Raw genomic sequence first — 20317 nt, forward strand, 5'->3', positions numbered from 1 at the left:
CTTAAAAGCAGAATTTTAATAGGGCTTTCATTTTTACTATTTCTTACAAAAATATCTTTGTATATACAAGGGTGTTCAAAATGTTACCGTAAATAATATTTACAATATGTAAGCTGTTCCATAATGTGTAGAAAAAAATGAAGCACAATAGCGTTAATGATTCTGGAAAGTGTCGAAGGCTAAAATGTTTTTGACAAGAAATGCTGGTCTGATTACTACAGTGAGGTGAGTGAATTTAACAGAAATGTGCAGCGTTAGATCATGTCAGACAGCACTGTAATTATTTACATTGTTACAGACAAAAATTGTTGTGTTTCGTGGACCATAATTACATCTTGACTTCACCTCCTTGATGCAATTACAATCCACTGAACATACAGTATAAATTATTTTGTTATGTACCACAGTTTACATGCTTCCTTGAATCAAAGTTTTAATAGTATACTACAATGAAAGAAATTCATACATATAAGCAGTGCAAAGACGAGCAGTATATGATATTTAACCTTCCATTCCTAGGATAATGAATGAATTAAATTGGCTTGAAAGAAAATAAATCAATTATTACACTTTTGCTCAGTTAATCTGTATAATTATTTCACCTTGACTATTCAAACAACTGTAAGAAGAAACAACTTTAAATCAAAGGTAAACATGAACATGCACAATGAAAAAAATATGTATGAAATTTTATGCACATTTGAGAGGATGAATATGTGGATGTTTTAAATTCTAAAATGAAATGACAATAAAATTATTAATAATTTATATCCAGTAGCATTCTACAAAAGGGAAGAAATGCACTTTGGAACCCTAACAATTTTATGCTGTACTACGTAAACACATCATTATTTTTGCCACTAAAAATCTTTTGAAAAATACGCATGTTATAAATTCAGATATTTGAATCCTCTGTGTTATTACACTTATGAAACTAATGTAAAAAGCAGCTAAACAGTAGCCATTGTTTCCTTTGATTCCTTTGATTTCACAATTTTAATGTTCTTCTTGTTCTCTCTGAGGCAAATATGTTTTTCACATTGTTTGCTTCCGTGACAAACATGACAGATAGTGATGACAGTGTATATAAACATGAATCCAATGAGTTACTGTCAATATGTAATAACAGTCCTATATCAGAATGTGTAATGACAACGAGTATGCACTGGCAATTGATAATATACATTCTGTATGTACATAGATTTTTTTTAGCTTTTTCAAGTATACACACCATGAACAGTATCACAACTTAGTTATTGTTATGCAAAGTTAAAATATGCTGTTTTACTTCTGAAGACACCCCCTTCTGAAAAGAAAAAAGATTAATCAATGGGTCAAACACAAAAACATTCTAAATTCACTCAAGCTACCACATCAGAGTGTTACTGCACTTGTACAACAGAGCGTGCTCAGTGCAGAGCCAAGCCTGGCGAGTCCCTGGAGACCTACAGCTATTAAATCAGACCTCACAACCTCATGCTGCCGCAGACTCTAGCCTGGGTAAACACCCCCCAACACCAGGGGAACGGCACTGTTCTAACCTCCCCCATGGGGGGGGCCGCGCGCGCTGGGGAAGTCCGCCAAAATCCCCGCACCCATGATACCGTTGCGGTGCCCTCTGCACGCTGCTGGGCTAACACTCATCCCGAGCGCAACACCACCCCCCCAAATCCCCCCCACCCCCCATTCAGACCTGAAGCTAACTCTCACAGAGAGCCTGGCTTGGCGGCTGCCGCTAGAGGTGTCGTCTGGTTATGAGGAACATCTGTGGTGGCACCACTCAACCGTCCTTGAAGAGCGGGCGCGCCGCGTCCGTGACGAGGCGGCCAAGGACAGGAACACGGCCGCGGGGCCCCCGGCGGTCCGGCGGGGGAAGGTGGTGGAGGAGGCGGGGCGCTGCATGCTAAAAACGAAACGGCTGCGGCGGCGGTTGGGCTACGGTCTCTGGCGGGGGGGGGGGGGACCGGGTCGGGTCCTCTCAGACGCTGACGGTCATGTTCCTCAGCAGCCACTGCTGGGAGCGGCTGCCCGTGCAGTCCCGCAGTGTGGGCACCATCTTGTCCTCCTCCGACGGCATGTCCAGGCACTGGTTGCTGTTGACGTGCAGGAGGGTCAGGCGCTGCGGGAGGGCGACAGGAACACAAAGGGGTTCGTCACACTTCCTGCCGCCAGTGTCAGGGATTCGGCTGCCGTTTCCCTGAGACGGACACCAGATGGCCTCGTAACTTCCTGCATTATGTGTCTCACTTTGTTAATGTCTTCCACCTGTGTTACATTACATTACTGGCATTTAGCAGATGCTCTTATCCAGAGCGACTTACATCAGTTACAGTTTTTTTTTTTACAATGCTATCCATTTACACAGTTGGATATTTACTGAGGCGACTGTGGGTTAAGTACCATGCCCAAGGATACAGCAGCAGTGCCCCAACAGGGAATCAAACTGGCAACCTTTCAGATATGAGTCCTGCTCCGTACCACTACGCTACACTGCCGCCCATGTTAAATAGTTATTGGTTTCACCTGTGTTGTCTGTTATTTAAGCCCTGCCCTTTGTACATGTATCTGCTCAGTCTCGAGTTGCCATGTTTGTTGTGTATAAAGTCTTACGCCAAGCCTGTTTTGCTTTCTCTCAAGTCTTCAGTAAAGGAAACATTATTTTCCTTGAGCCGAGCCTTTTGTGTCCTGAGTCATTTCTGCATCAGGATTCGCTCTGCTCCTCGTTACAGTGAGTCTGAGACAGGATGGAGCGCCGTAACGAAGCCGCGGCGGGACGGAGAGGCCACAAAAAAAGCTTTTTAAAATGAGCGGGAAGCGTAATGTTTTCTACCAGAGGGGGATCTGATGAAACTTATTACCTAGTCCCCGAGATATATGCGCCCAGCATCAAACAAATCGGTCCAGCAGGTGTGACAGTCTAAGTGTAATGGGGCTGGAGAAAAGTTTAACGCGCAAGCATGGCACTTCGCCGGCATGAATTAGGCAGTGAAGCCACTCTGACTGTGTGCGACATAACATGCTGATCAGAAACAGGAAGGAAAATGAGATTCTCTGGGGGAGGGAGCCAGCTCTTGCCAAAGTAGCGCCACATTTGAAATGATTTGTGAAATTACTGAAGTTCCTACTTTGACTTGTGGGATATTTTTCTCTTCAGAGTTTTTTGTGGGAAGCTGCAGGTACACGCTTTGTCCGAGCTTGAATGCCGGCACAGTGATGGCTAGCTGCTTAGCGCCTTCCTTATTTACTTAGCTCAAAAGTAATTGTGAGTCTAGGAATACCCCGGCATGACCTTAGTCAGACAAAACAAGGAGAGGGTTTACCGATCTATACAAACCCTCACAGATGCTAAATGTACTGCAAACAAAACTGCCTTATCAGTGAGGAAAGTGAGATTATGAGTTACCTGACACAAAACTGGCTGTTTTCTTGTTTAAGCTTGAAATAAATACATCAGACAATAATACCTCCACATCTCCAGAAAATGGTAAAACGCAGTATTCAGAGCTCATTCCATTTGCAGTCCTAGCATGTAACTTTCGCAGGCACTATTACATAATATGTACAATTACCCTCAAGAGAAAGGATCATTATTAATTGTATTAGTTTTTTTGTAGTAATTAACAGAGTATGTGAGACATTTTATGCTCGAGGAAGGAGCAGAGGGAATAAAAAAATGCAAAATGGCTCAGATGAAGAACTGTAGAATATATTTATTTTGCCGTAATGACAATCCGGGGGCTACCGAAGTTGACTTCCCCGGAAACCTTACACTAGTTTGGAAGACAAACTATGAGAGAGCCAAAAAAAGTAATGTATATGTTCTGTTTGATATCAGGCTGTAATATAATCCTCAATTAAAACATCATTGTATTGTACTTGTTTACAGAGGATTGTGAGCTTTAATGAGCCCACCAAGAAGCAGGGAACATATTTGAGTTTGTGCTAAACACTAGCCCAGTGCTAACAGGTGATGAAGGAATCTATGCAATGACAGCTTACTGTTTCATAGGGACAGGAGAGATACCGTGCACTGCTCCAGAGCCATTAGATCACCTGACTTTTACTAACAAAAGATTTCTATTCCACCAACATTAGTACAAGGCACAAATTTTCAACCTTTTATACTACCTTTATATTGTGTTTTATCTTTGTAGCTTTGCCTTACTAGCATAGTAATAGCTTTGAATGCTGACTTGCATTGTTTGGTTTTAACAAAGAACACAGTTCTGATGTTGCTGCATATGGCATGCAAAACCCCACTGTGCTGATTTTGCTTAAGCTTGCAAGTCATTCATGCATTGCGCTCTGAGTCAATTAAAAAAAAAAACAACAAGAACAACAACAAAAAAAAAATTTGATATAAACTGCCTCCTGTGTCCACCTTGCCCCCAGACACGCCAATGGGTAATTTCAGCAGCCAACAGCTATAAGGGCTATTTTCCACACTACAAATCCCACAGTGCACTGGAGCGCAGTGAGCCCCTGATAGGGGATAGGTACAGCTCCCCTGATGTCATCTGAGCAGCTCACAGGATGCGTGGGAGCGGTGACAAATTCACTCCTGCCCTAATGGAACACAGCCAGCTTCGCCACTGTGGGCTCCCAGTCAACGGCAGCAGATGACACAGCCGGACTCGAGCTTGGACCGTTGGGCTCAGCACGCACTCGAGATGAGTGCCTTGCCAACTGAGCCGCTTGGGAGCGCATCACTCTTAAACTGATGAATAAACGAAATGTTGTCACATTATGTCTTCAGCAATTCAACATTTTCCGGTTCTTCGGAAAATTACAGGCAGTCACCGTGATGCCTTATAAGACAATTTTGAGTCTTTCTTATTGTAACATATTCAAACTATAAAGGAATGCCCAGTTTGAACTTGTAGGCAGAACAAGAAAACATCCACCAGCTGCACAAAATCCATGATATGAGCGCTGTAAACTCAAAACTAATTTAAAAAAAAACCATGACATGATATCTCACTTCACTTCAGTGGAGGGGTACAAGCAATGCATATACAGCAGTACAAGAAAAATCAATTCATATTTAATGAAAATGTTAAAAATGCGGGAACACGTTCCCTCGTTCATTATTATTTCATGGCTCCTGAATGGCAGTGAAAACTCCCATTACAGCCTCACGGTCACAGCCAGTGGCTTATGAGGTATTCGCTGTGTGTGTGCACAGCTGAGACCTGCTAATTAAATGAAGATGACTTCTAACAGTCGGCCCTCAGCAAGGAAATCCATCCATTTCTCCACAACGCAGCACAGAAGAACTGCTGACAGGGAATTTTCCATTTTAATGACTACGTTTCTTTTTTTTTTTGGTGGATGCAGTGTATTTAAACACCCACTGTGGCTTAGAGATTGACAACGCGGCCCAGCACGGAGTATCTCCATTGACTTCTGCACCAGTCCAGAAACCTGCCTTCCGTGTACTGAACGTCAACAGACACTGGGAGAAAAGTAAAAGTTATGACAGGCACTACATCTGCTTGTTAAAACATCAGCGGCGTATTTCAGTGTCAGCGTATCCATGCTCTGTATAACCGGAGGATCAAGTCTGACAGTTAACCTGTTGGCCGGGCGTTGCTGCATCTCGGCTGCCCCTGGCTCGGCGCGAGGCCGTGGCGGACACTTGGCTGCCGGCTGTGCCCCAACTCACCTTCTCCAGCAGGGGGCGACATTACCTCTGAGCCTTTCTGTGTTACTATGCCCAGACCCAAGGCTACGACGCGCAACATGAAGCCCTGACACACACATTGTGAGCAGAATGTAGACAAGCGTGGGGCGGAGGGGGAAAAAAGATTGAGAGGCGGCCCGACAAAGCGACAGAAAAACAAGGCAGGCGACAGGCAGACGACGCGATAAAGACAAGCAGACACGAGGCGAGGCGGGCAGACAGACAGACAGACAGACAGACAGACAGACGGGATGGCACAGAGCGGAAGATAAACAATGACAGTTGGACTGACAGGCAGAAAGACACACATACATATGCAAGACAAGTGGGCGGGTGCTGACGGACAGGCAGGCCGGTCCGAATACAAAGGGAACTCAGTCATTGAAATTCAGAGCTCAGAGAATAAAAAAGCCTGCCGAAGTGGAACACAGCTGTCCAAGGTCATGAGGACATTTTCTAAAGCAGCTCTCGCTCTGCATGGCTCCAGGACCATCAAAGCCTGTTTTTTTTTTTCCCACAATGACGGTACACTTCAAAAGGACTTGTAAACAAAGGCAAACACATTTCAGTCCGGCCGCATAAATAACCTACTAAAAATAAAACCCACCTCTCTAGGGCTCATTCCACTTAAGACCGCCATACGTGGGATGAGCTTTCTGCAACTTCATATCAGAATAAAATATTTATGTTAGAAAATAAATGTCAGGGGAGATTTAATTTGAAGCGCGGGGCCGCGTAAAGATCCCGCAGATGTGACGAACACGGCGTCGTGTAGGACTGTCGGGGATGTCTGTTATTGCTCTGCATATGCGTGTCTCCTGTCTCCGCCGAACGCATTTCCAAAGGTCACCTGTAAGCAGCTGAGGGTGTCAAAAACAGCGCTGCCTCCGAGCTTTCCTCCACAGCCGAAAAACACGGACCCTCACAACAACACAGGGTTTGGACGGATTTAGCCCCGGCCCACCATCTCCACACCAAACATGCCTCTTTTAATTCAAACTCACACACACAAACACAAAACTCCCAAACCTTTGAAACTGCACATCTACACTGCACACCACTCAGCTCATTGACTAGGAGGCTAACCACTGAAACCGCTAATGTCTAGGTCGCTACGCGGCATAGCCACAGCTGCCCCAGGGGTACTGACCTGTGAGGGCAGGAGACACTAGAGAAAGTAATCGGTAGGGCTGTAAAAGATCTTCCTAAAGACCTCCTGTCTGGTGTAGTTCCTCAGGATCCAGGTCTGGAGGGGGCTATTGTCACAGTACTCCACGGTGGGCCCGTAGGTACCATCCTCCAGCCTGCTGATGGTCAGACAGGACTGGGTGATGATGTGGAGGAACGTGTGCTTCTGTGCGGAGGACACGAGGGGACAGAACTGTGAGAAAATGACCACAAAGTGACCTCACGACCACAGGGGGGAGGGTTTGGTAAGGGAGGGGAGGGATGTGACTCCAACACAGCTGTTCTCTCTATTCTACAGACAAGGTGCTGCTCAAACACATGGGCGCTGGTCATGTATACTTCCTGTATCCACACACAAGGGTGAAATACTGATTCTCTGCAAAGTAGGGCCCAATTACTTCATAGCTGAGGTTGTAAATATAATGCCATTTTCAAAGTCTTATACATTTCCATTTTTTGATTTTTTTATGTTTAAGAAAATTTACCACTTGCAATGTTACTCATTAAGCACTAAATCAGATTTTGATAATTGCATCATATGATGTAAGGTGTGTGACTGATTAAGTATGTTATGTTTATTTGCTGTTATATGTTATCATCTTCATAGTCAATTTGTTTGTCATCTATGTACCTGTCTCTTTATGTGTGTGTATCACGGCTATTTATGTTGATTGAAGTTTAACTTCAAATAGTGAATATTGACCTTTTATCATTTTTCAATCAAACACCACCATTTTCGGCACTACTTCTGAATAACTAAGCTGTAAGTTTTAAACCACACATTACTTGCGTACTATTCAAACGGAGAATCTCCATTTCCAAATATTTGCTTGTTATTCCACCACCTATAATTTTAGATACTAATAACTATTTACTATGCAAACATGATTCATTGACCGCAGCTAAACAGAAAATGCTTGCTGCTTACTGGGAAATCAGGGCAGACAGCCTCAGTGAGTCAGCTGCACAGACACTAGCTGACTGAAGTGGAATAACACCTCATGTGCACGCAACAAACCACAAAAATCAAAGTGTCCTCACGGATAATTTAGCAATAATTAACTGGCAGTACATTTATTAGTGTGCTACAGTGAAGATGCAAAAAATGCACTCTCAGTTAAACGTATTTTTACATGTAGTACTGTTCTGAAGTGACTGCCCGGATAACTAACTGTTGCAAAACGTTATCGGCATGTCCCACGTCTATACATTCACCTTTATGCCATGGACAAATATATGTAAAGATGCATTCAAATGCATTGCTGATTTTAGGCAACATGTTGAACAGCACAGCCAAGGAGAAAGACCTTAATGGCCACATTCCTCACCTTATTAAGTAATGTGACTGAAAAATGTGTTTCACCTGTTAAAAAGTCTTTAATTGAATCCAACTGAATCCAACAAAATGACCTCGCCATTTTCAGTTCTGAAAACTTGTCTTCTCCAAAATTCTCAGCAATTTTCCCACCCCCTTGCACGACTTATCTAACAGCCATGTATGAATTTCAGTGTTTCTTCAGAGAGCTTTGTGAGTAATCTTCAGAGATAATGATTAAATTAGTCTGCTTAGCGGATGACCTTCTCCATGGAATTTTAAATAGCCTATAATGTACCTATTATTCATTTTGATGGCAGAATAATTTACTGAAGCAATTCAGGTTACCTCACTTAAATGTTCATGGGCAGCGCCCTGTGTGGGATTTGAACCTGCAACCTTATGGTCACAAGGCCATCTCCCTAACCACTATAAGACATGGGGAGCGGGTGGGAGTGCGATCTGCTAAAGGAACAGACTTCAAAGGGGCTGGGTGACTTGGATGTCTGTGTCTATGTAGAGAAGAGTATGGAAAACTCTGCCACAGATAGATCTCAGATGATGTCCAGATAATGTTAAATGGTGACAATAGAAAATGTGAGCAGGATTTGAAGAAGAAAAAAAAAACTTGGATAATGCCAGTCCCATAGGGAATGTTACTGCTAAAAATAGCTGCGTCGGTCGGCAGCTGTGACAGCCCATTGCTGCATGTCAAAGCCACTTTTTATCCATTATTAAACTGTTCATGTTACATGAATGAAAAAAGGTACAAGACGTGATGGTGAAAACTAGGTCAGAACATAAATAGATCACCCGTGGACCGTTCACCACACGACTCGAGACCTACTGATCAATCACGTGGTACGGAATTTACAGACTGATCATGTAAAGGAGGACTCTGTGGACCACTACCTACACATAGGGTGTTACGGACTACACTCCCAACACAGGAATCACTGGCTACATCAGAAAGGAAACTATATTCAGTCACTTAACGTACTGAAGGAAACTTACCTTAAAATCATATTCCCATTTTCCTACATACTAAACATAAAGAAAACATTTGAATATTAAGTTTTTTTTTCCGTGCAACATACACAATCAGATATACACACGCCTAAGCTGAGGATTTCCCATTTTATACTTGTTTATTTTAACAATCTATTGCTTTCTTAATGTTCACTTTATCATACTACTCTCCATTTGGTGCTGCCCTGGTGGCATAAATGTGCAAAAGGCTTCATGACTTCACATCCAGGCTTCACACAATTATCAAGGCCATTTCAATTTGATTTTGATGGTAATGTTTTCTCATTTCACATGGTCCCCTCTTGCAATCCTGGTGTACTGTGCTGCTGATTAAAAATCTATATATGTTCTGCAGCTCCCTCTGGTGGACGAAAGTCATCTCACGGTCCCTAAAGAGTCGGTGAACAGAGCTTGGTCGTATCCTGTACAGAGATCATCTACCGACTGAAGATGTTGAGACTGCACGACGTTCACAGACAGGAAGAGAAAGAAACGGCGATCCTCACACCTCGGCATCGTACTCGAACATCTGGTTTCCCTTCATGTGGTGGCACTTCAGCATGACCACGGGACCATTGAGCCGAGACACGTCCAGGCAGAGGTCGTCCGTGCGGATCTCCTTATCCGCCGTGTAGGAAAACACCTGCGTGCACAGGAAGCAGGAAGCGAGGGGCGTCTTACTGATGATCTCACACCGGCCGATGAACGGCCGCAGTCACAATGACAACGCAGCACTCGGCTCCGCAGAGACGCTCTCCCTACCTGATTCCCGCCCATTCCGTGACAGTTGAAGAAGCCGACCTTCTCGTTCTCCTTCCGCCCCATGTTGTCCACGCACTGGTTGGTTTCGACATTTCTGATCTACAGATAACGGAGAAGACAGCTGAACACCAGAGGATTCAAACTGAACGCACACGATTATCTGACGGTAAAAATTAGCAGTATGGCAAATGGTACTGTGCAGATCATAAGTAACCAAGTGCACAACCCACGATCCCCTTTCTCTCCTCCTTCATATTTCCACAGGCACTCTAGGTATTGAAACTGGTGGGATGTCTTTTGTCTGCTGTATTTGCAAACCAGCCTGAAAAACATTACATCGATCCATAGAGCATCTACACAACCTCAACATTTACCATTCAGCCCCTACAACAAAAACAGCGATAAACAAAGATGTAAAATTATAACAGAACAGCATCCTCCATTCAATGGAACCGGCTCCTGCAATTAACGACGAATGTTTCTCCAGCGATGTTCCAATGATGGAACGCGCTTAATTGGAAACATTGTTTAGCAATGCAAATGACTGCATAAATCAGGAACTCCGGCTCTGTGAAGGATTCCTGCGAGTTTTGCAAATTCCTATTGATTTTTGAAATTAATGAGTCATCTAATATCCAGCTAATATGCGTCTGGGAGCTTGGGCTCGGCTCTGCGCGTTTTTTAAAGGCGGCGGACGAAGCCGGGACGCGGCGCTCGGTCTCCATGGACGCATGGAGTCCCGCAACGAGCGGGAGCGCGCCGCCGAGTCTCTCATTCGGAGAGCGGGCCGAGCAGGAGACGACAGGCGCCGCGGCGTGATGGACAGGTTGTACCGCAGTACATTCGAGGTGGGCAAATCCGGGCCGCTCAGCAGAATGAAGGCTGAGATTACAACCTCATTTCTCACAACTCGCTACCCAGGCTTTTTTTTTCGCTGTACGGGCTCACATCACTGCTTCTGCCTCCTGCTTCACTTACTCCAGCGCTTACCTACCTAATACCTTCGCACCTTTACAGTGGTATAATTAAAAATGCACCCCAGCTGTTAGTCACTAATTTTCAGCCCAACCAGCCACAAAGAGGTGGTTTTAAGGTTAAACCAACAACTATCTGAGGGGTGAAATGACCGCTTTTATCTGGGTAGAATGAGGGTGTTGACGTTTCTGGGTCCCTGAGAATTTTCAATATGCTTCCATGATTACCCTATAAATCTGAGTGAGACACATTCCTGTGTGTGACACGGGACTCCAGAACAGAAGCAGGCAAAAGACGTCATACTTCACCAAGCGAGTAGTATCTCCGGGGGATCTGCGAGTCGGGGTAGATGTTCTCCAGGTACCAGGAGAAGGGTTTGCACTGCAGCGCCTCTCGCAGGGCCTTCCGAGACGACACGTCTCCGTAGTCCACCTTGACCACACCTGCGGGGGTGAGAGAATCCTGACCTTTTAACACCATGGTCCCTGACAACAGTAGCTTGCTTGGCAGGAGTGACTATGAAATGGATGCAGTGGTAAGGAGCAGGGCTTATAACCAAAAGGTCGCTGGCTTGATTCCCCTGTGGGCACAGCTGGCACATCCTTTGGCAAGGTACTTAAACCATAATTGCCTCGGTAAAAATCCAGCTGTATAAATGGAAAAACATGTAAAAACTGTAACCTAAGTAAGTCACTCTGGATAAGAGCGTCTACTAAATGATAATAATGTAATATAATGAAATGGACTAGGAAAATCTGGTTAAATCTGTGGTACAAACGTGGTTCACAAGTCCAGTGCCTTTAACCATATGCACATAATGCACATACATTATTTGTCATCATTTTATCATTTCATGTTTAATGCGTTAGCTGCTTCTAAGGGTTAAACAGTCACTCAATCCAAAAACCACCCACTTTTGGTGATATGTTTTGCAAATCTTTATGCAAACAGCTTCACAAAGCAGGTCAGGTGTCGTAGGCCTGAGGATGTGCTTTTGAAGAGCCAATGAGCTACACATACTGTGAGTGTGCGCCCGAGTGTCGGGAGGCAGGAGCAGAGGGTGTAGCCTGGGTCGCACAGAAACGCGCGTGAGCCCACAGGCACTTCCCTGACACCACAGCGGATGCTGAGAAAGCAGAAAATGGAAATATACAGTCAGCGCTGGGAGATGAATAATGGATTGTGCCGCCTCCCATCTAAACTTCAAAAAAGGCTATTAAAGAGCCACGCAAGAGCCACCCGCCTGCACAGGAAATCGGGGTGGGGTGGGGGGTGAAACACCCAAAGCGTACAGTGAATGGCTGGCCCCACATCTCACACGTCGCCTTGACTCTTCTCTCGTAATTGATATAGATACCAGCGCTGCTACTGCAGAGGGTCTGACTACAGTGCTCCCTGCAGACCGAACACAAACAGCTCAAAGATTGCATTCAGAATTCTCTGAAGAAGCACTGAAAAATATTGCATGTTCTAGACCGCAGTACCATAAGTGCACACCAGAGGGACCCTCTACCGCACAAGACTACAATTCACGTTGTTACTGACCAGACCCTATGATTGCTGACTTAAGTTGTATGAACACATACAGTACTCTGCATTTGATGTTTCTTAATGGAGATACCATTGTCTATGCTCACTTTTTTCAAATAATCCCCCAACCCCCACAAAAAACCCTTTGTGTTGTACATCTAAAAAAACTGAAAATTAAATATTTCATATGCCATTGCCAGATGTAATTTTTAAAACGTCAGAAAGTATGACCAGCAGCCACCATAAATTCCTGCAAAGGGGTGTTAGATCTAAACCGTCCGAACTCTAAGAAATGCAATTACTACAATGTTAACATTGTATGGAAAGTATTATGGAAAATATTATGGAAACATTTTTTTTTTAAATTTAAGAGTGCTGTGCTGGAAGTTGCTCTGGATAAGCGCTTCTGTTAAATGAATGTAATGTACTTACCTAAGTGCGCCATTCAAGCTTAGAGTAAGTGACATTAGGGTAAATTTTGTTCGACACTAACGCCAGCAGAAACTGTGGCAGGTTACAGAAGGTCAATTCTGCTTGTTTAATTGCAATCAGATTGTGTTAATTCCTCAAAGACAGCGGCCTGGCGTTGCACACTGCCTCTTGCCTTATTTGCTTGATTACAGTCGCTGTCTGTTCTCATCTGAGCAGCGTTATTGACTGCCGGCACAGGCACCTAGAGACAAAGGAACCGCCTGAAAATCTGTCATGCTCTGCGGATTTGCTCGTCGTCAAGTGGCAGCACTACAACACTTTCTTCTGCAGAATACTTCGACACAAATTATTCATAGCAGAAAACATCATCAATATTTAAAATATCCATGTTACCTTTTGAAAACACCAGGAACTGTACAAAAATGTGCTTGTTAGCGATTCATCTTCGGCAGTGTGACAGAGGTTGGCGCTTTCAGTAAGATGCCGCGCATAATGTCAGATCTGAATGTCACATGCTTTGCCCTTCAGAGATTTCTGTCTGCGGTCTGATGTTTAACTCCAGCTACACAAAGTGCAATCTGTGAGTCTACCTTCTATGACTTTGAGGTAACAGTGGGACAATGGTCCAGAGTTTGAGAGAGTAAAGAGATTCTCCCTGCATAGGATGGTTAGGGGCTGAAGTGTAGCATAGTGGCAAGGAGCAGGACTCATAACCAAAAGGTTGCTGGTTTGATTCCCCACTGGGGCACTGCTGCTGTACTCTTGGGCAAGGTACTTATCCAAGAATTGCCTCAGTAAATATCCAGCTGCATAAATGGATAACATGCAAAAATTGTAACCTGTGTAAGTGACTCTGGATAAGACCATCTGCTAAATGCCAGTAAGGTAATGAGGTCCCCCAGCAGCCCAGTGATGGGACATAAATTACAGTCAAAAAGTTGAGGTGCCTTTATTTTAGGAGGTGGGGCTACAGTGGAACCCCCAAGTCCCCCCAAAACACACACAGGCCAGCCACTTAAAGCACATTACTGTCACTCGGGTGACTTGTGGTGCTGGACCAGGCCAGATGGGTGTGGGACTGTCCCGCTCCCTCCAAGGAAACAGACGTTTTAACATCCCATGTAGGGGACTGCTGATCACCTTCTACACAGAACACTGTAGATTTGAGAGATGCTGCAACGGTTCCAGGAAGAACTTGTGCAACTAACAACACGCTGGGTGAATTAAAGTGGAGGCTCAATCAGATGCTTCCAGCGCTGAACACACCATGTTTATAAGGCAGAAATGTTGGTGGGTGTCATGACAGTGTTTGGCCTGTAGGTGGCAGGAGTATCATCAGTCCTAGTCCTAGTGCTGACAAGTTGAGGAAAATGTAAAAACCGAGATTCCCTGATCTGAAATGCATGTCATATCCTGCATGAATACTTTAACTGCCATGCGACACTGCATTATCCCAACATCCTGAGATACACTCAGTACAATGATTTTCATGAATAAAACATCACAAGCGCAGAAACGCTCAGAGTAACACAGGGGCAGTTTGCCTCCTTAGTGCACCTCTGCTTCAGACATGTGCAAATAATCAGAGGGACAGAAGAGGCTATTTCTCATGAACAATGAATGACACTTTACGCATTAATGAGTGAATGAACAAGCAACGTATTCACAAAGCTTAAATCTAGAGGTATCACGATATTTACTGCTGAGGAATTGTACCTGGTTCAGCGTGTGTGTAAGGAGAAAGAATCTGGCTTCAGATTAATGTCCCCTGGCTTATTTGAATAAATCACGCTTTACAATTATGACCTCTATGCACCATCCTGAGACACTGAACATTACCACTCACAGGGTAAATGACTGCCATATGCGAGTCCCCTTGGTTAAATGTCCTAAAACACTTGAATTTGTATGCCTCACGTGTGCAAGGGAAGGCAATTTAACCAACTGGGCTATTCTTACAGAACACCAGCATTACGCTCAAATGCACAACTTATCCACCCTGATAACCAGATGTTCACATCACACATGCTTATAATGTTGCATTTGCATATTTCAATGGTGAGGGAAAATGTCCCGCCTGTCAGAAAGGCACTGCCGAAACATCATAGCACCCTTTAACCAGTGAGGCCTTCTGCACTTCACACTTGCTGAATTTTTTTCCTCTACATACAGCTTTATTTTGATGCGGCTTACTTGACTTGCAAGGCAAAACCAATTTTTTACCGCTCTGTAGAATTCTGTAGCGGGCAGAATGACTACTCCATGTCGAGAATAATAATTTATATGACATAAATCACAGCAGATTACGTAAAGGAACCAATTTATAAGTCTAATTCAGTTGGTGCATACAAGGCAATAAATACTAATTAAGAGAAAACTTACAGAGTACAAAATTAGCAATTTCAAGCAAGATAAAAAATAAATAATAACACTGGCAGAAAATTTCTGTAACCGGCATATTTGTTAAAATGCCATCACGAGTGCCTTGTTATTTACGGCAAAAACGTGCATACTGATCCCTGTGACAAATAAAGCAAAAATGTGTCCGTGCTTCAGACAACAGAAGCTGCCCAGCAGGTGTTCTCCAGAGCTGGTCAGGGCACAGCCTGGAAGACATCTGACACACTCCTTATTCAGGTTATAGTAAGGGCACTTAACATTCAAAGCTAAAAGATCCAGGTCACTCGAAGAAAAGGAAGCCTTTATGAGGAGTACATACTATACTCTCAAACATACAGAATAGATATTTTAATATATCAAAATATACTGCATATACAACTAAACTACTCACCTACTGTCACTGTGATAGATGTTATTTTATGCATACATGTTTGAATACTGAAAAATTGTAATAGTACCTACACTGTGAAATACATACATAAAAATACATGTATTTTGGGCAGTGATTGTTAAAAATTGAATGAATATTTAAGAATTTATTTTGAATATAACTTTATATATTCAGCTTATATTGAATTTAACTTTTTAAAACATTTAAATACATAAATAACATACTATGTGTATATATATGTTTGTATGTATGTACACACACACACACACACACACACACACACACACACACACACACATACACACAAAAATAGGCAGTTTGAGCTTGATATTTCGTTATATACAAGCATGCCTCCTACTCATTCCAAGGGTTGGTGTGCCAGCCTCAGTGCACAGAGCGTGCTGTGGCAACACGGTGCACAGTAATATGTAGCTCAGCGGTACCTGGCGATATGATGTAGAAGAAGTCTTTGAAGTCATCCATCCAGACCTCGGCCAGGCGCCTGTTGTTCTTGTTGATGACTTGGCCCGTGCCCCCGGGAAAACTGTACGGGGTGGCCTTCCGGAACACATGGCCCACGTGGGAGCATGTGACGATCTCCAGCGAGCCGCCGCACTGCCAAATCTGCCGGAGGGGACAGCAGCGTGCCCGGGTCACTCGCAATCACACGCCGCGGAGGGCTCTGAGGGCGACCGCGCGCGGCTGAAACGCCGACCTATATATATATGTGCTTTAGATGAATCTGAAGTGGCACGATCACGACTGTAACCGCGCAAGTTTCTCTCCACCGTTCTGACACTGCAGACCGCTGCTTGCCAGTACTGCTGGCTGCTTGCTCCTAAGGCACATAGAATCTAGCATTACAGTGCACGCCAGCTACACTCTCTTGCCTTCCTGGCACAGAATCTAGCACTACAGTGCACGCCAGCTACATTCTCTTGCCTTCCTGCATGATCTTAAACACCAAGCTATGATGAGGGGACACAGGTGAAGAAATATGTAACGTACCCGAAAAGACATTTCTAGGTTCTCTCCGCCCCAGATATCCATCCCTGGGTCGTACGTTCCAATTTCTTCAAAATAGGTTCTGTCAATGGAGAACAAGCCTCCAGCCATCGTCGGAGTTCTGCGGGAGAGGAGAGAATCAATCAGCGGCAATGCAAACAGAGACAGGACACAGAGACACGGCATTACCTCTGTATCCCCACAGCAAGGGTGCTGATAATGAGCCCATCCTAAAAAAAAAAGTGGAGTGATCTAAAAACCTGGTGATTTGCCTTGTTATAGCAGACACAAAATGAATCCATTCACCCACTTCCTTCATGAAAAATGCAACACAAAATAAATCAAGGAACACAAACTGATCGCTGTTGATGGTTTTGGTTGTTCAAAAGAAAGTACACCCTCCCTTTACCCTCATGACTGAAGTCACTGTGAGTGGAGATTTTGAACTTGTGCATAACGTGCTCCAACAGTTGCATTGTGGATTACTGTGAGGCTTGAAGGCAACACGGGGACAGATAATCCCCCAACTGATAAAAACTGTTAATTCTCCTAAAAGGTGATTAAATATAACATGCCAGTGTACACTGTCACAATATTACAGACACCGGAGCGGAAGTACCGTTGTGGCTGGTAATACATGGCTAAATTGCATGTGTTCTCTCTGAGCCGTTGTGTACCATTTTCCTCGTCCTAAAGCTATGCAAATCAAAGACTGCAGCACTCCATGGATAATGGTGTTTCCGTGATTACGAGGATAAGCTTTCAGATTTATGTAGCACTCAGCGATTGGTTCCTTCAGGTACCGAGCACAATTGCATCTGAGAGGCTATGCTTTCACAGCCATCAGTGAAATGCGGCATTATCGCCACACTGAACAAATGCAGATTCATAATGTTGACAAACTATGGTGTGAAAGCTATTTGCATGTAAGTGATGTATTATTTAACATATGTTGAGCACAGCTGAGGACTTGAACAATGACTAGAGCGGTAACAATGTGAACTTGACATGTTATTCATTGCATTCATTGGGTTTCTCAGGGGAACAATATTTCTCTTTCTTTCTTAGGTATTGCTAAATATGCCTGTTTCAATCACACAACAACAGACCCTTATCTATGGGGGCTTCCATGGCTTACACCACATACTACACATTACACTATTGTCATTTAGCTGATGCTCTTATCCAGAGCAACTTACATAGGTTACAGTTTTTTTTTTAAATGTTATCCATTTATACAGCTGGATATTTACTGAGGAAACAGTGGGTTAAGTACCTTGACCAAGGGTACAACAGCAGTGCACCAATGGAGAATCAAACCAGCAGCCTTTCGGTTACAAGCTCTGCTCCTCCGTGGCTGACATTTAATTTATGCTTCTGGATATTTATTGAAGAAACTTAGGTTAAGTAGTTTGCTGAAGGTTACGAGGGTCGCCAGGGCCTTTTGACCTGGTAAAGTTCCGGTTCCGAGGCCACACCACATTACCTCACTTTTGTTTTCACTGCCCATCTTTAACATTGCATGAGAAAGCTCATGAAAAAAATCGGTACTATGCTGTTAACTACAGCTGCTTTAAAACACATTGCCAGCGTCAGATTCTTTGCACTTTGTACTTTAAATTATGCATGCTGGGGCATTAAACAATTTCAAATGAATCAGATAAAGCACTCCTATGTGTCTGTGCAACTACTGTATTGTCTTGCTAGCAGGCAGCTGTCTAAGTCTATTACAGGAAAGGAACAGCACACTCTGCTTTTATCTCTTAATGAAACTTATTTTTATTATTCTTCCTGTGGGTCAGTAGTAGAAGGGACCAGCCATAAAACCAGACTGTTAATATCAGGAGAATTTATGCTCTCCTGCACCATGCACAGTGTATGCAGGGGCTGGAATGTATGAGTGAAGTACATCTGTGATCACATGCACAGACAGTAGCAAAGGTACATGGAGTGCCAATATACAGAGATCAATAAAGAGGGCACACTCCATCACACTCCATCATAACCTTATTAATGAAAGGGCAACAGAGACAATGTCAGAGACCTGGTGAGAATCCTACGCATTGCAATGTTGGCTCATTCATCAATAAAGATATCGAGAACCAACCAAGAGAATGCAGGCTACATCCATCTATTCACAGGTATGCATGAGGTCCAGCATTCTCGAGTTCTGATATCTGTATTCACTTTTTATTTGTTCCTTATACTTATTACAAATCAAACTGTTGGACCAATCAACATGCTGACTGAGGTGATTTGTGTCTATCCAGCATGATAGTAGCTTCCAGGCCTGCACTGCATAGCACTGTATGCAGCATAGTGGTAATGAGTAGGGCTCAATAACTGAGAGGTTGCCAGTTCGATTCCCTGCTGGAGCACTGCCATTGTACCCTTTGGCAAGGTACTCAACCCAAAAATGCCTCAGTGAATATCCAGCTGTATTAATGGATAATATGTAAAAACTGTGACCTAAGATGCCCTGGAGAAGAGCATCTGCTTAATGGCAATAATGTAAAGTAATGGTTGATTTCCACATGGGGGTTCGGTCTGCGCGAGGTCCGCCGCTTACCTGACAGGAAGAGTTCTGTCCCCCTTCCGCCTGTCCATCTCCCTCTGAGGCACGGGGTACCACCGGAAGTTCAGCTTCCAGTTGAAGCCTCCGTACGTCATGTCCGAGCCTGCCATGTACTCGAAGGTGTCGTCGCTGATCACATCGATGATGGGGCACACCACCGCCTTCCTGTTTAAGGGAAAGACCCACAGATCAGCAGCACGACCAAGGGTGGGGGGTGGGGGGTGGGGGTGGAGAGGGCTAACTCTGTTCCTGACCTGGGGGCTGCTGGCCCTGTTATTCTCTTAAATCTAAGAGCCTTGCCAGCAGAACCGACAGAGCTTTTTCATTCCTTACAGAGAATAAATCATTTACACAGGTATTGGCCCCAAAGCTTTCTTTCCTCTTGTAAGAAGAGAAATGAAAACAGCTAAGTGCTGACTGCACATTTTTAACTCTTAATAAAATTCTTCCCTTCACCATGAGCTCATTTCCATATTAAAACCATTTCACATGGAGTTACTGATTACAGGGGTCAGTAAACTGAAAAGCACATTAGGTCAATACAGGAGGCATCTAATGAAGCGCTGTCAGCTTAATTATTAACGCCAGCAGTGTGTAAAATGTGAACGCACTGACAGATAATCTTTGTTCACTGAAGTTACTACTTAAATACAAGCATATAAAGCATTTGAGCCGCAACAAAGCAGGCACCTTCAGAGGTGTCCATGTGAATGTATTTTTACATGACAGGAGCTTAACTGTGAGAATTAGTGTGCTGCTCCATATGTGCATTTCGATGAATTAAAGATCCAGGTGAAAGACTATATGGTATATCTATAAATATGCTCCGTTATCTGGACATCTAAATTACAATTTGCCATTGGTTTATGCTACGTGCTACATGAAAAAAAAAAACATTTTACTAGTCTTGGATGGGGACTGGCACAAAAGGATATAAATGACATGTATTGCCAGTGATATTGCCCAGCCAAGAGCATAGTGTGGTGCTCTGTGACAAGCTGGTGGGTCTTAGATTGTGCCCCTAAACAGCAG

At 43.8% G+C, this 20317-nt stretch overlaps 1 protein-coding gene across 1 annotated transcript in view; it reads right to left on the minus strand.

The window, feature by feature from the left end:
• Positions 1–832: 832 nt before the first annotated feature.
• The window catches only part of galnt13 (UDP-N-acetyl-alpha-D-galactosamine:polypeptide N-acetylgalactosaminyltransferase 13), a 39027-nt gene continuing 19542 nt past the window's right edge, over positions 833–20317 (minus strand). The window contains exons 6-12 of the mRNA XM_036540267.1: positions 19280–19450; positions 16714–16831; positions 16149–16329; positions 11256–11395; positions 9978–10076; positions 9724–9858; positions 833–2119 (exon numbers count right to left, since the gene is read on the minus strand). Coding sequence (XP_036396160.1) covers positions 1979–2119; positions 9724–9858; positions 9978–10076; positions 11256–11395; positions 16149–16329; positions 16714–16831; positions 19280–19450 — 985 coding nt within the window. The 3' untranslated portion in view covers positions 833–1978. The remainder of the gene's footprint in view (positions 2120–9723; positions 9859–9977; positions 10077–11255; positions 11396–16148; positions 16330–16713; positions 16832–19279; positions 19451–20317) is intronic.

This window comes from Megalops cyprinoides, chromosome 11, assembly GCF_013368585.1.
Source record: "Megalops cyprinoides isolate fMegCyp1 chromosome 11, fMegCyp1.pri, whole genome shotgun sequence".
Classification (NCBI taxonomy): Eukaryota; Metazoa; Chordata; class Actinopteri; order Elopiformes; family Megalopidae; genus Megalops; species Megalops cyprinoides.